At 48.5% G+C, this 13804-nt stretch overlaps 1 protein-coding gene across 1 annotated transcript in view; it reads left to right on the forward strand.

Annotated features, from left to right (window-relative positions):
* Positions 1-13804, forward strand: part of gabra3 (gamma-aminobutyric acid type A receptor subunit alpha3) — a 67149-nt gene that overhangs the window by 44850 nt on the left and 8495 nt on the right. Inside the window, exons 5-7 of the mRNA XM_048998018.1 lie at positions 12-232; positions 11130-11212; positions 13033-13176. Coding sequence (XP_048853975.1) covers positions 12-232; positions 11130-11212; positions 13033-13176 — 448 coding nt within the window. The remainder of the gene's footprint in view (positions 1-11; positions 233-11129; positions 11213-13032; positions 13177-13804) is intronic.

A 13804-nucleotide genomic window follows, 5' to 3' on the forward strand; every position in this document is an offset into this window, starting at 1 on the left:
CCTCCCCACAGGAATACACGATCGACGTGTTCTTCCGTCAGAGCTGGAGGGACGAGCGGCTGAAGTTTGACGGGCCCATGCAGGTGCTACCCCTTAACAACCTCCTGGCCAGCAAAATTTGGACGCCTGACACCTTCTTCCACAACGGCAAGAAGTCGGTGGCGCACAACATGACCACGCCCAACAAACTGCTGCGGCTGGTGGACAACGGAACGCTTCTCTACACCATGAGGTGAGGCTCCGCCCCCTCCCCGCTGCATGATTGGCTGCCAGCAGCATGTTAATGAGGAAATGGAATGGAGGCTTCTAAACCAGTAACACCAATAACAATGACTGGTGCAGGGAGTATGGCAAAGAGTAAAACGTTTTTACTTCCAAAGCATGAACTCATTCTTTTATTTTTCATGATGCCATAAAAAATAAATTTTTTGTTCTTTAGTTCTTAATCCTACAAGACTCAAGCTCGCGCTTACATGTTTTCTTTTGGTTTATACCAAAACATTGTCTTTTCCAAGTCTAGCTCAAGTGCAGGATAATATTTATGACATGGCTGATTGAAGCAGCATTTACCGTGGGCTGGTTCGAGCTGAAAGACCCACTGAAATGTCAACGTAATCAAGGCGGTCCAAAGAATGGAGCCCATCTTCTAACAATGGCAGCAGCTTCAGACAGGCTCAGGAAGGAGCTTCTGATTGTTTAGCTTGACGGAGGGGGGGTGAAACGAGAAAAGATGATTTTAATATAATGTGCTTGAAATCCAGAACGGAGAGAGATAAATGTGAAATAATCAGTGGGGAACGATCTTCCCGGGCAAGCTTTGAAGGAAATGGACGCGTGAAGCCGTCAGAGATATTTGCAGATAAAACATATTGCACCAGTTCGAGGGTGGGTTTCACTGGGTTAAACGGAACGGGATTTAGTCCTTCCGCTGCAGATAGACGGTGTCCTGACTTGTGGTGCGAATTGCCAGGCGTTCCATGTCCACTGGCGCCTTGTCCTGAAGCCACACTGCACTTTCAATACTGTACTGTACTGATTCCTTATCTATCATGCACATTACCAATTGCAATTGTTTACAAAGCTGAGTATTTTCATACCTTACCGTATCTACTTCTTATATTGTTAAGATATTGCGCATTTGCACTTTCATGCTTCAAGATACAGTATTTTTTCTCTCTTTTTTATATGGAGTGTACATGGTTGTACCCTTTTATTCCATTCGTTAATCTATTATTATATTATTTGTTATTATTCTATTCCAGTATTTCATTCCATTATTCTATTTTAAACTGTACACTCTATCTATCCATCTACTGTTACCGCTTATCCTATTCAGGATCGTGGGGGGGGGGGTCCAGAGTCAATCTTCGAGGTGACAGGCGCAAGGTAGAGCCGCCAACCCATCGCAGGGAACACACCTCTGTGTACTATAATGACAATTGAGCTGAATTGAATTGAACTGCATTGTAATGCAAGACCTCAAGCTGACACACAGGCCACAAACAAACAACGTCTCTAAAATAAAAAAATAAAAAGAAACACATCAAACTCGTCCAGTGCAAGCGGTGTATTTGTTTTGCACCAGGATATTCACCGATTGTTTTTAAGATTAATAATGAAAGATTACATAGAGCAGGACTGCTGCCTGGGATTGTGGTTGTTCAGGTCTGTGTCTTTATGTATTTCTGTACTGTTCTCCTCTTAGGCCTTGTCCACATGTACACGGCAATAGGTGTAGCTTTCGCTAATAATCCTGGCCTTTCGTCCCCATGCAAATGGAGCAATGGAGCTTTTATGAAACCCCATCCAGGGTGAAGATTTTCAGAAACTCCATTTTCAGTGTCGATGTGTAAACAGGGAAAACAGAGTTTTTGGCTTGCACCATCAGAGCGTGCGCCATTCGCTGTTTATATTAGCTGTTTATATTAGCTGTTTATATTAGCTGTTTATATTAGCTGTTTTTAGCCTAGCAGGACTGGTAATAAGGCTTCTGATTGGCCAACATGGCTTTGCGTTTAGAGTTATATCGCCCCCTGCTGGTTTGGCATGCTCTCGACAGCACGTTTTAGCATTGTAATGTGGACAGATTTTTTTTTTAAATAACAGAGGAGAAAATCAGCGTTTTTGTACGTGTGGATAAGGCCTTAATCTGGTATCGATTACTGGTGAACCCAGGCACATCTCACATGAGAGGACAAAGGGCAGGTTGAATTGGTGACGGACAATGTACACATTTTGTCTGTTTCCTTGATCTGGAAATTGATTAATGATGTCGGACAAGGTATGATTAGCTCTTATGCTAACCTGTGCTCAGAAATGCTTGATAAATGAATCTCTGAATAGAAACTTTTTGTTTCTTCCCTTCCTATATGTATAGGATAATGTCCCCAGCTGCCAGGAATCGATCTCATGAATCCTGTTGCCCAATTTAATACTCTAGACAGGAGTTTGGTGTAGTGGCTGCGGTGGAATGTTATTTCTACTTTCCATACCCACAGTATAGCCTTGACAGGAACTTTCCTGCTTCCTATACCTACAATGCATCTTGAAAATACAATATACAGTTTATACAGTCTTGAAAATCACAATGTGGGGTCTCTCCTGCTTCCTATGGAATACTGTATGTGTGGGCTTGAAAATCACAATGTGGGGTCTCCTGCCTCCTGTAGAATAGAGTGTGTATGGGCTTGAAAATCACAATGTGGGGTCTCTCCGGCTTCCTATGGAATACTGTGTGTGTGGGCTTGAAAATCACAATGTGGGGTCTCCTGCCTACTGTAGAATAGAGTGTGTATGGGCTTGAAAATCACAATGTGGGGTCTCTCCTGCTTCCTATGGAATACTGTGTGTGTGGGCTTGAAAATCACAATGCCGGGTCTCTCCTGCTTCCTATGGAATACTGTATGTGTGGGCTTGAAAATCACAATGTGGGGTATCTCCTGCTTCCTATGGAATACTGTGTGTGTGGGCTTGAAAATCACAATGTGGGGTCTCTCCTGCTTCTTGTGGAATAGTGTGTGTATGGGTTTGAAAATCACAATGTGGGGTCTCTCCTGTATCTTTTAGAATAGTGTGTATATGGGCTTGAAAATCACAATGTGGGGTCTCTCCTGCTTCCTGTGGAATAGTGTGTGTGGGCTTGAAAATTACAATGCGGGGTCTTTCTGAATCCATAGAACAGCCTACATATATTCTTGAAAGCTGCAGCGTGGGGCTGCTTTCCGTAGAATAGTGTATATAAAGTCTTGGAAGGCACAACACAGGTTTTTTCTTGCTCCCTGTATTTCTGAAATAGGCTACTTATGATCTTGAAAGGAGGAATGTGTGGGATCATTATTGCTTCCCGTACTCACAGAATAGCACCTATACGTCATTGAAAGGCACAACGTGGGGTCTTGAGGCCAGCAGGTGACAGTCGCGGTTGATTAGTCTAATGCGATCAGCTTTTCATTAACGTGGCAGGTTAGCAAATAATGGGGGGGGGGGGGGGGGCTAGGTAAGCATGTTAAGAACTGTTGATTAATGAAGATGGTGGGGAATTACGATACTTCGGCCTTTTTGGCCCCGCAGGACCATGGAACAGAAGAGGCATGGGAACGCGATGTATCATGGGTAAAATATTAGACACTATTAGCTCTGTTGCTTAAATAATTAATCTGATTTGCTGCTGGCCTATAAGTACCTTAAACTGTGAGGTTTAACTCCCCAGATGTGGCGAGGGGGATTGGGGATGCATTGTGGGCACTGTTAAATTACCACAGTGTTACACCATAATGGGCACATCCACCATTCTTATTGCCAAAATGTGGGCCTGCTTCTTCTATGTTATGACATTATGGTCTGAGTCTAAGCGCTAATTGTGTTTGCATGCATCCCTAAAATATTAAAGAAGCGATTCAGCCAGAAAGTCACAGTGCAGTGTCATTATGGGCCAATCAGACGAGCACCGAAGCGCTTAACTCGGTCTCGCCGAAGAGCACGTACGAGATTTTACTTTAATGAAAGCCTTTCCCTGGAATACGAAGACGGCAAGTTGGAATAAACTTTGCCTTTGTTAGTTTATTTTCTTTGCAAAGACGGTGAAGGCAGGGAAGTAGCGGAACTATCTGACTGTGTGTAAAGTGATGTTCGCAGCAGATCATGTGGGGAACGACCGCAACAACGTGGATGTTTGTGACTGGCCCAAGCACTGCACACAGCTCTATAAATAAAAGATGTATCGCACCAAGACACTCCACACGTGGCGGTGCTGATTCCCGATGATTGCTTCCTCAAAGAAGACCCTCAGCTTTGACATGCAGCGCCATCAAAGCACTTTATTGCTCACGCGGAGGTGAATTGCAGCACAGAGAGTAGGTGGGCGGATGCTGGATCCTGCCAAGGGAACAAAGATCCTTTCAGCCACAGCTGCTAGTTCAGGATCCACTTATGAGGGTTTTTTTTTTCTTTTGTAATGTCGGGCGGTTTTGATCACGGGCGCCCAACAGGTCGTGAGTCCAGAGCCCAGGCCTAGAGGTCCACGCGCCTGGTTGTCGTGGCGACAGGATCAGTGCCCACACCCTGTCATGTGTTTGCTCGGTCATCTCCGATGGATGACCTTTTGGCAGCTTGCCGTTTTTTTATTTTTATGGGGCACCTCTAATCAGAATAGTTACTGCTGATTCGCACCGAGTTTCCCTGTCTTTCTCGAGCAGCCTCGGGTCGTTTCTGCGGTAACGGAGAGGCGGGGGGGGGGGGGGGTTGCTTGTTATTTTGCTGACGTTATATATTCCTTTGTCATGTTAACAAGAGGAGACTGATGAGTGGCAGTTAATGCTCCCGAGCGGGGCTGCTATGTCCGCACGCAGACACTGTCCTCTGGGTCAGGATCCCCCTGGGCTTTAAGCAAGATCCATGCTGTCCCCCCCCCCCCCGCCACTATCAGACACACGATTAGCTATTGTTGGGAGGTAGGGGGGGGGGGGTTAACCTAGGCAGCTAATTTGCTGTCACTGCAGTCATGAAACAGAAGCGGTGTATGTATGATGCGGCGTACACGGAGAGTGAGAGCGGCCGAAGGCGATCGCAGTGAATCAGCACGCAGAAGGGGGCGAGGGGGAATGCAGAGTGCGGTTTGATCTGTCCTTGGGGTGGGGGGGGGGGTGCGTATCTGTCAGAGGAGCGTTCCAGCTGCCCTCCCCCCATCTGGCACCGGCAAGGACCTCGATGGCCTTTTCTGCAGTGGTGTGTGTTGGTTAATATGGACCATATTCTGTGTCTGTTGTTGTCAGCCATTTGTCAAGGAGCTTGTTTCGTCATCCTGTCACCCCCCCACCCACCATATGCACGGCCTGGGTCTGCCTCCCACAACCCCCCCCCCCCCCCCCCCGCCCGCCTCCGACCGCTGCCGAAAGCCGCACTTAATCAGCTGCCTGAGAATGATGTGTTTACTGCCCGTATTGTTGCTGGCATCCATCTCATGCTCTCCATTGTTGTGAAACGGCGCGGTAACCAGGAGCAGCTGTTATTGCGTTTGGCGGATTCCTGCTTCCATTTTAAGTCTCCGCGGTTATCCGTCAAGGCCACGAGCCTCCCCACCCCCCTCCAGGAGCGCCCGCCGACCAGATTGATGGTTATAATAAAGCGACAGGAAAGCTAATCGCTTAGCTCTCGGTCCACAGTTAGCACCACGCCCAAGCTACTCTCCGGAACCTTCCAGAACCGGCGCAATGATAACTTCGTATATACTACACCCTTTATCAATATAACATATTTCTGAGTGTAATGCACACACGCCGTTGACATGTGAAAACTTCGATACGATAAAATTTCATTCAAAAAAACCCTATAAACCAAAACACTAGATCCGTGACATGAAGTGTCTGAGAATGTTAACATATGAATCTAATATCATACCAGGGTATGACAGGTAACAGAGACGGGAAAAGTAAAGGCAAATTGATGCCTTGTGATTAGCCTAATAAGTGGGTATGTTCAAAAGCCTCTTAAAAATGTCACTGCCGATTTGCTAATCCGGAGCGATGTGTCCGAAAACTCGTGCCCATTAGGCGGCGTGATGCGACTCCAGAAATCCCCCATGGTGTCTCTCCCAGCCGGAAACGTCGTCAGACCTCCAGAGCTCTAGACTGGATTTCCCGGGTAAGACATGTAAACGGCTGGTACCGTTGTTTATTTTTCTGAAGCTTGGATCAGATGGGTCCTTGGCCGCCCGGCCCGCGTCCGGATCCTCATGGGGGGGTTGCACCAGCCCGGTCTGGCCGCAGCCCAGCTCTTGGCGCCAGGCCGCTCAGGGTCGGATTTAATTGCGAGCCCGTCGCTCGCAGTTGCCAGAGTCCTCTCGCCCTTATCGACGTCTCTCCGGTCATGAGGACAGGAGTCACTAGAAGGGATTACTGAAGATGGGATCGCACTGTTGGGGGGGCCGGCGGGCAGGCGTAGGTGCCGCCTGGGCTACATGTACAGTGTATGACCCCCCTAACACAGCGTCGCACACTTCAGTTAACAGCAGACTGACTGTGGTGGAGATCAGCTCCGGATGTGGCTCAGAATCGCGCCGCTTATCCGACGGAGGCTGTCTGTGCTCATCATTAAAATGAGGCCCCAGGTTCTCCTTAGGCTGCCTCTGCATCACAACGAAGATACAAGTCGCCCCCCCCCCCCCCCCCCCGCCCCGCCTTCGTTAGGCTTTAAGAACAAACCCCGTCTGTCAGTTTGAAACTCCTCCCGCCAAGCAAGCAGCCCCCATTTAGTGCAGCACTCCCCCCCCCCCCCCTCAGTCTAATTCGCAAAATAAATCACGGGCGACACTGAACGGTATTCTCCAACCCAAACCGCTCCCAACACCCTCGTTCTGGCTGATTCTAAACATTGGACGTCCGTCCTCTCAGGCTGTCACAAGCCGGCGTGGAAACTCGAGAAGCCAGACGATAGAAATGATCAGTTCCGCACACAGCGAAACTCTCAAAGTGCTGCCCGCACTTCGCCGGGCTCTGGCTCGGAGATAAAGGAGGTTCCCGAAATCCGTTGCTCGTCGACGAGTCACCTAGAGATAAAAGCCCGCTTCCCCTGTTTCGGTTCTTATGCCGTAATGAGGAATACACCGGCCAGAGACGTAAAGAGCAGAGATAAGGCTGAGTGAATGGCGGACGCTCTCTGTATAGCTGTTAAATTCGGCACACTGTGCCTTTTTGAGGGATGGCAGCGTGGCAGACAAACACTGTCGGTGTTGAATCACCCAGCCGGATGCACAGTCTGGGCTCAACCAGTTCGGCTCTCTTTTCTAAGGGTTGGGAATGAATGAGCTTATGGCGGACAGCTCTGGGGCCTGCAGGGGCATTAGGCATCTTAAAATTTGCCTGAAGGTTTCTGCTGATTAGTGGAAAACATTTTTTTTTTTTAAATGTTTTTAGGAGGAGCAGCCATTCACTGCAAGCTTAATGGAGTGCCCAAATCTGATCCACGTTTGCCTGAATGAGAGGTGACATCAGCCGGGAGCGAAGACGTTAGACGCCATGGTCTCCTCCGTGGAGCAAAGTGGCTCCCCTTCGTCACAATTTCTGAACAGACTGGCCAGGGGGGGGGTAAAGCTCATGAATATCTGACTGGATGATTGCCACCGGTTCTGTACTGTCCCGGCTTATTCCTGCACCTGCCGTTGTGCCAAGACATCCAGGGGTGACACATGATGGATAATTAGGTCTCCATAAAGGCAGCCGGGTAAACAGGCTGAACCCAGCATCCAGAGAATCTCCGAAACGTGACGACTCATTTCGGCTCTCCGGCACATGCCAGAGTGATTTACGCTTTGCCTCTTCTCGATCCGTACCGGATAACGCAGACTCCGTGTCTCTTCCATAAATGTCCTGCTTCTGATCCCATCTTGAATACCAAGTGATTCCATTGGGATTGTTGGCTGGAACTCTGATAAAACCACCAGACATTTAAGTGGACGTGGCTGTAAATGTTATATATTCTAAAAAAAAAAAATAACTTGTAACCCTCCTGTAGTTAAAAAAAAAACCCCACCTGAACCTAAAATGACGATGACATTTTCAAATCAGTCAGCAGCCAAGTACTTCCAAGAGCTCATATATTTAATTGTCTGTGGTTACTGTGAGTACTAAAATGTGATCGTATGTGTTTTACCTGTGGGGTCCTTTGAAGAATCTTTGAAAATGTTGGTTTTGAAATCCAAAGGCTTCTGACAGTTAAATATTATCCCCAGGTCGACGTGGTTCCTGGTGAAAGCCAAACTTTAATATCGAAAAACAAATTCCACGGCTGGCTGACCTTTCGCAATGTCCTTTGTGGGACGGTAACGTCTGCTGTCATGTGGTGGGGTTCGTTTACCCTTACTTGCAGCCCCTTTTTGCCGCGGCTCGTTGCTCGATTGGTTCATATTTGCCCTCGTTGGATTAATGCGCGGCGTTTTAGCAGACGCTCACGCCTTGCCGTAACATGTGACCTTTAATATGACTTCCCATGCTCTAGACGTGTCTGCGCACATTTCCGTGGAGTCATCAGGGTTGCGAGCCAGCGTGGCCGGTTGCCATGGAAACTCGACCCCCCCCCCCCCCCCCACGTTCCCTGTTGCCCCTTTCTGACCGTGTGAATTTGTTACCACCAATGGGCCCGGGTTCCACCCAGGGCAACCCCCAGCGGGGTACAATATGACCCCTGGGATCAGGTCAAACGTGATCACGTCCTTCTTCTTTCGAGAATGCCGGGTGGCTCCACAGCTACTTTACAAATAAAGGAGAACATCTCGTGGAAATCCAGCATGAGGCCAATTTCTGTTTGAGGCATTTCGTTTTGAATACGTTCGCACTCCGGAAGTAAACTAAAAATAAGGCCTTTGTCTTGGTTTCCTAAGCAACGAGACCTTGATGCCACCGAGCCTGGATGCCCACCCCACCATTGGTCCATTGGTTGTCTTGGTTCACATATGATTGTAGGATTGGTGTTGGGTTAAGAAGAGGTCATAGTTGCTTGATGCAGCTTGGCGTCTCTGACCAACCGGCCTGGGAGGAATTGTGATCAGAGATCTGCTGCTATTTCTGTCATAAACAAAGCTTTTCAACAACGGTGCTTGCTTCGAATAAACAGGACGGCGAACTGAGTTCCCTGGCCTTAAAACAGCTTTCTGTGGGTCTCCCGCATATTTTCTCTTCAGATGGAAATTTCTCCCACCCAATGGATGGGTTGGTAGGTTAATCCTGATGTCTGGACCAGATCAAATAACTGATTTGTCTGAGCCTTCCGCAGTCACCCCACTTTATAACCTTGACTTTGGCCTTGAAATTTGCAACGGCGATTCCTCACCTTCTTTGCCATTTCATTGCCATTTACAGCCTGTTGTCCATGTGGCCTGACAAATGCGACCTCAGGGGCCGTGCTTTGTATCATAGGGCCCTCGTGTCATTTGTCTGTCCTCCGGCAAAGCTTTGGGGCCACGGGGTCTATTATTCCTCGCACTCTAAAACCTGACAGCCCTCTCTTTAATCCTGTCAAATATCATTGTGCTCGGGGGCTGCTCGGGGCGTGAGAGCTGGTCGTTCGTCATGTGCGGCGGTTTCCAGGTAGGATGATAAATTTGATGAACGATCCACCTGCAATTGATGGTGGCATCTCCTATTGGTCGAGGAGGTTCTTTGGTCCCGCCCAGTGAAGAAACTATCCCAATGGCCAGATCAGAGGTCAGATAAGTATTTTTTTTCTTCAAAGTGTGATATGCACTTTTCGGGAGCACTACATGAGCTTGCTTAGGACTGTGAGAGGGTCCTCCCTTACAGGAGGAGGCACAGCGCCACCTGTATGGTCGTGTTTACTTTTGGCTGGCAATGAGAGGAGGTTATGTGGCAGATCGCGACCCCACGGTTGCTAGTTCATGTCCTAGCTTAGTTACCAGTTGGATGTCCTGCCACTTGAAGGTCAAAAATTTGTAAGTGGAGAGAAAGGGAGAGAAAAGCTACAAAATGAGTCCTCAAATTGGGTGGGGTCGGGGGTGACGTCATGCGCTCGAGTCGGGAGTCGTGATCGATGGAGTCGTTAAAGGGGAGGAGCACGTCGGCTCCTCCCACCCCCCACGAGGAGCCCACAGAGTGCTGTTAATTAACGTCGGCTGTGAAGCTCTCCTCTTTCTCCCCAGAGCAGTTCGTTCATGAAGCCAAGGACATTGTAAATATTGTGTCACGCGACAGGCTGAAAACACAAAGTGCTTTGCCTCATTAAGTGCTTCAGCCTGATATTGGAGAGGGGTGAGGGTTCGGGGGCAGAGCCAATTCGGCCCAAGGAAACGCCCAGATCGCTGGCTGATTCTCTTCCTCCTAGCATTTTGCCGTACGGTCAACCACAATACTTTACTGGTCATCACCGACAACCCAAGAGAAGACAATGATATGGGATGATGGTGAGGGACATGAGTGTCGCAGGAAGCGAGCGGAGATGGAGGACGTGCTCGGATTGCCCGCGAGACTGTCACCAGGGACTCCGGGTCTAGCCCGCCGTCAAGGCCTGACCCACAGAGATAATCCGGACAGCGGGATCACACGCTCGGGTGGGTCAGTAATGAATCAGTCGGATGAACTGGCGGAGATTGTTTTTTTTTTATAGAAATCTGTTGCAATGCGGGAGCGTCTGTCCGATCCGGCGGGTGACAGGAAGAGTGAGACTCACTGACCGTGAAACTGACGAGTTGCAGTCAACACAGCTGCGGCAGCCAAGCGCGCTCATTGAAAGGCATCCCACACTGCCCACCTCCCCCCCCCCCCCCCCACTTTCGACCAGGCCGCTCTGACACTCCAGGGTAATCTTTGTGTACAACGGCGCCTCCATTGGCTGGGGGGAAACACTGCATTTGGGTGGGTTGAGCAGGGATGCAAAAAAATGTGCTGATATCGGAGTTGGGGATTGCAGGAAATCAAGTGCAATGTAATTAAGGACACAGAACTGTGGCCTTAAGGTATCCGGCGAAGTGTAGTTAAGCTGTTGTACCTTTGAAGGACATATCTGACCTGAATTATTCAAAAAAAAAAAACAGCTCTCCAAAGGGACAGGAGCTGTAAGTATGGGGCTCCTGACTGAAGGATCCACTGTTACCTCATTCCAGTCCCCTGTCCTGTCTCCGCCAGGTTGACCATCCACGCCGAGTGTCCTATGCACCTGGAGGATTTCCCCATGGACGCCCATGCCTGCCCACTCAAGTTTGGAAGCTGTAAGCCCAAATGTTGTCCTGTTCCTGAAGTATCCCCTCCGTTTGTACAATACAGTAGGCAGGCGCCACAAGGTGACCGCAGAGCCAAAATTAATGCTGAATTAGTGTAGCGATTTGTTTTCAACCATCACCATCGCAAGTCAAGACTCTGTGTTCAGTTTTCCGGATTTCAAATGCATATTTCTTTGCCAGTAATTGAATTTTAGTTCAGCTGGCATTACGACGTGTGAATCGATTAAAGTCTTTATGAATTTTCCCAGAGGAGGTCCGCAAACCTGGCTTCAAAGCCTCTTTGGAAAAGTCGCAGGTAGAAAGTAACAAAGCAGGCGTTAGATATCTGGATTACGCAGATATATTGGGACAGGTTGACTCAAGGCAGTCAGCGTTCCGGCCTTGTTCCGGAATTCCCAGCAAGCCTTTTTCCTGCGTGCGCCAATTTTCCTCTGTGCAATTATGGCACTTTGAACGATGAGCATCACCTTCATTAGATGTGTATTTATAAGAATGAAGGCTCTTTGCCATGCTGGTGAGTAATCTGCTCTTTATAAGGCCCGTATGTGGTGTTGGGCGCGTAATTAAACCCCTTTGTTAGCTGCCGTCGGGTCTGGGCAGCCTGTCCTGGGCCTGATCCCTGTGCTTTGTTTCTCTGAAAAGATTTTATGGATGCTTTTGTTCCAGTTTTTAGCAGAATGATCAGTACGGGGGCCTGTCAGGTTTTCACTATATTAACAGTGAGCGTATGGATTAAACTTTTGCGTGTGTATGTGTGTATCTGTGTGTGTGTTGGTGTGTACAAAGATGTGTGTGTGTGTGTGTGTGTGTGTGTGTGTGCGCGTGCATGGATTATGTCTATATTACATTGTTTAGACCAAATGTTCCCCACAATGTAATAAAATAAAAACCTTTTTTTTTGACGTTGTGGGGACCATTTTTCAGGTCCCCACAAAGATCAGTGAATGCAGTCAAAAAACTCAAAATACCACAAGCCTCATATTTTGTTTGGTTACTTATGGTACGGTTAGGGCTGGGTAGGGGTTAATAAATTAATGGAGAGTCCCCACAAAGATATAACTGTAAACCTGTGCATGTGTGTGTGTGCATGTGTGTGTGTGTTTGCACGTGTGTGTGTGTGTGTGTGTGTGTGTGTGTGTGTGTGTGTGTGCCTCGGTCTGCCATATTTCTGAGGAAAACTCATGCATCAACAAAAGACCTCTATAACAAAGACACATACCGCTATAATAAAGACCCAGAATCCAATTTTGCCGCCGCCGTTCGTACCGCCAGCTGTCCGCCGTGAACCCGCAGTCCCGGCCTGCAGCTGCTCTCCACTGTCGGAAAGGCGCGTGACCCAAAATCCAGGGGCAGTCATTGCGCAGAGGAGCCGACAGTATGTAGACATGAGCAATGCCACTCCGTAACATGACCGGGTTTTAATGAACTCCGGTAAATACCTGGGGATATAGAAACAGGAATATTTACTTGATGTTTGAAAGGTTGCATTGCTGCCCGTTTTGGTCAGTTATAGATGAAGCTGCAACTCAGATCAAGCCGTGAATATTTTGCCTGGAGTTTTTTTTTTAACAGAGAGAGAGGGTAATGCTGTATTCCGGCCATTAAATTGCTTTAATGAGAGATGCTGAGCCCGTCTCCCCCAGCACGGTTGCTCCCATCCCGTATCTCCTTGCTTTCTAAAACATCCGCCGGCATGTCCCGTAGACACACTTCCCTTCCCTCGCATGCGTGTTACCGGTCGAGGCGTTCGCCCAGGACTCGCCCAGGAGTGTCACAAGACCTCACTAATCACCCCTCCCCCACCCCAGATGCATATACCAACAATGAAGTGGTTTACATCTGGACCAAAGGGGATGAGCGGTCCGTCGCCGTGGCGGAGGACGGCTCGCGGCTCAATCAGTACGATCTGCTGGGTCACGTCATCGGCAAGGAGACCATCAGCTCCAGCACAGGTGACCCCCCCCCCCGCGCGTGTCGCAGCTGTGACCCCCGCCCTCCGCAGGCTTAAAAAACACCTCCTCTTTTATTTTATTTCTGCGTCAGAGAGGGTGGAGTCGTTCGATACCAATTTCACATTTTAATCATGTGGTTTGGTGCACGGTTTGGAGCCCTCTGCTGGTGTGGGGGGGGGGGGGGGGGGGGTTGACTCTTTTCCCTGGTAGAACTGGGCATCCATCCATCCATTTTCCATCTATATGGGTTGTATGGGGTTATTCTACTTCTTACTAATTCTTAATCTTCTGATTATTGTCATTATTATTATTATTATTATTATTATTATTAATCAATCCATTTGTAGCCTATCCCAGGTACCTCAGTACTTATTATTATTATTATTAGTGCTGTCCTGGCACGCTGGCTCACGGGCGACATTCTGGCCTGGTTGTCCCTCTTCTGTCCTTCATGTCCTGCCGCATTTGACAGCAGGGGCCAAAGCTGATTAATATCCCCTTTAATTGCCGTCGCCTCGCCTCCCAGACAAAACGCTCCTCTGCCCGACGATCCCGTCGCTTTTGTCCTCCTCGGAGCTGCCAGCGGCACAGAGAGTCGCCGCTCAGCAGATTATTTTTTTTTTCCTGA

Source organism: Brienomyrus brachyistius, unplaced genomic scaffold (assembly GCF_023856365.1).
Source record: "Brienomyrus brachyistius isolate T26 unplaced genomic scaffold, BBRACH_0.4 scaffold35, whole genome shotgun sequence".
Classification (NCBI taxonomy): Eukaryota; Metazoa; Chordata; class Actinopteri; order Osteoglossiformes; family Mormyridae; genus Brienomyrus; species Brienomyrus brachyistius.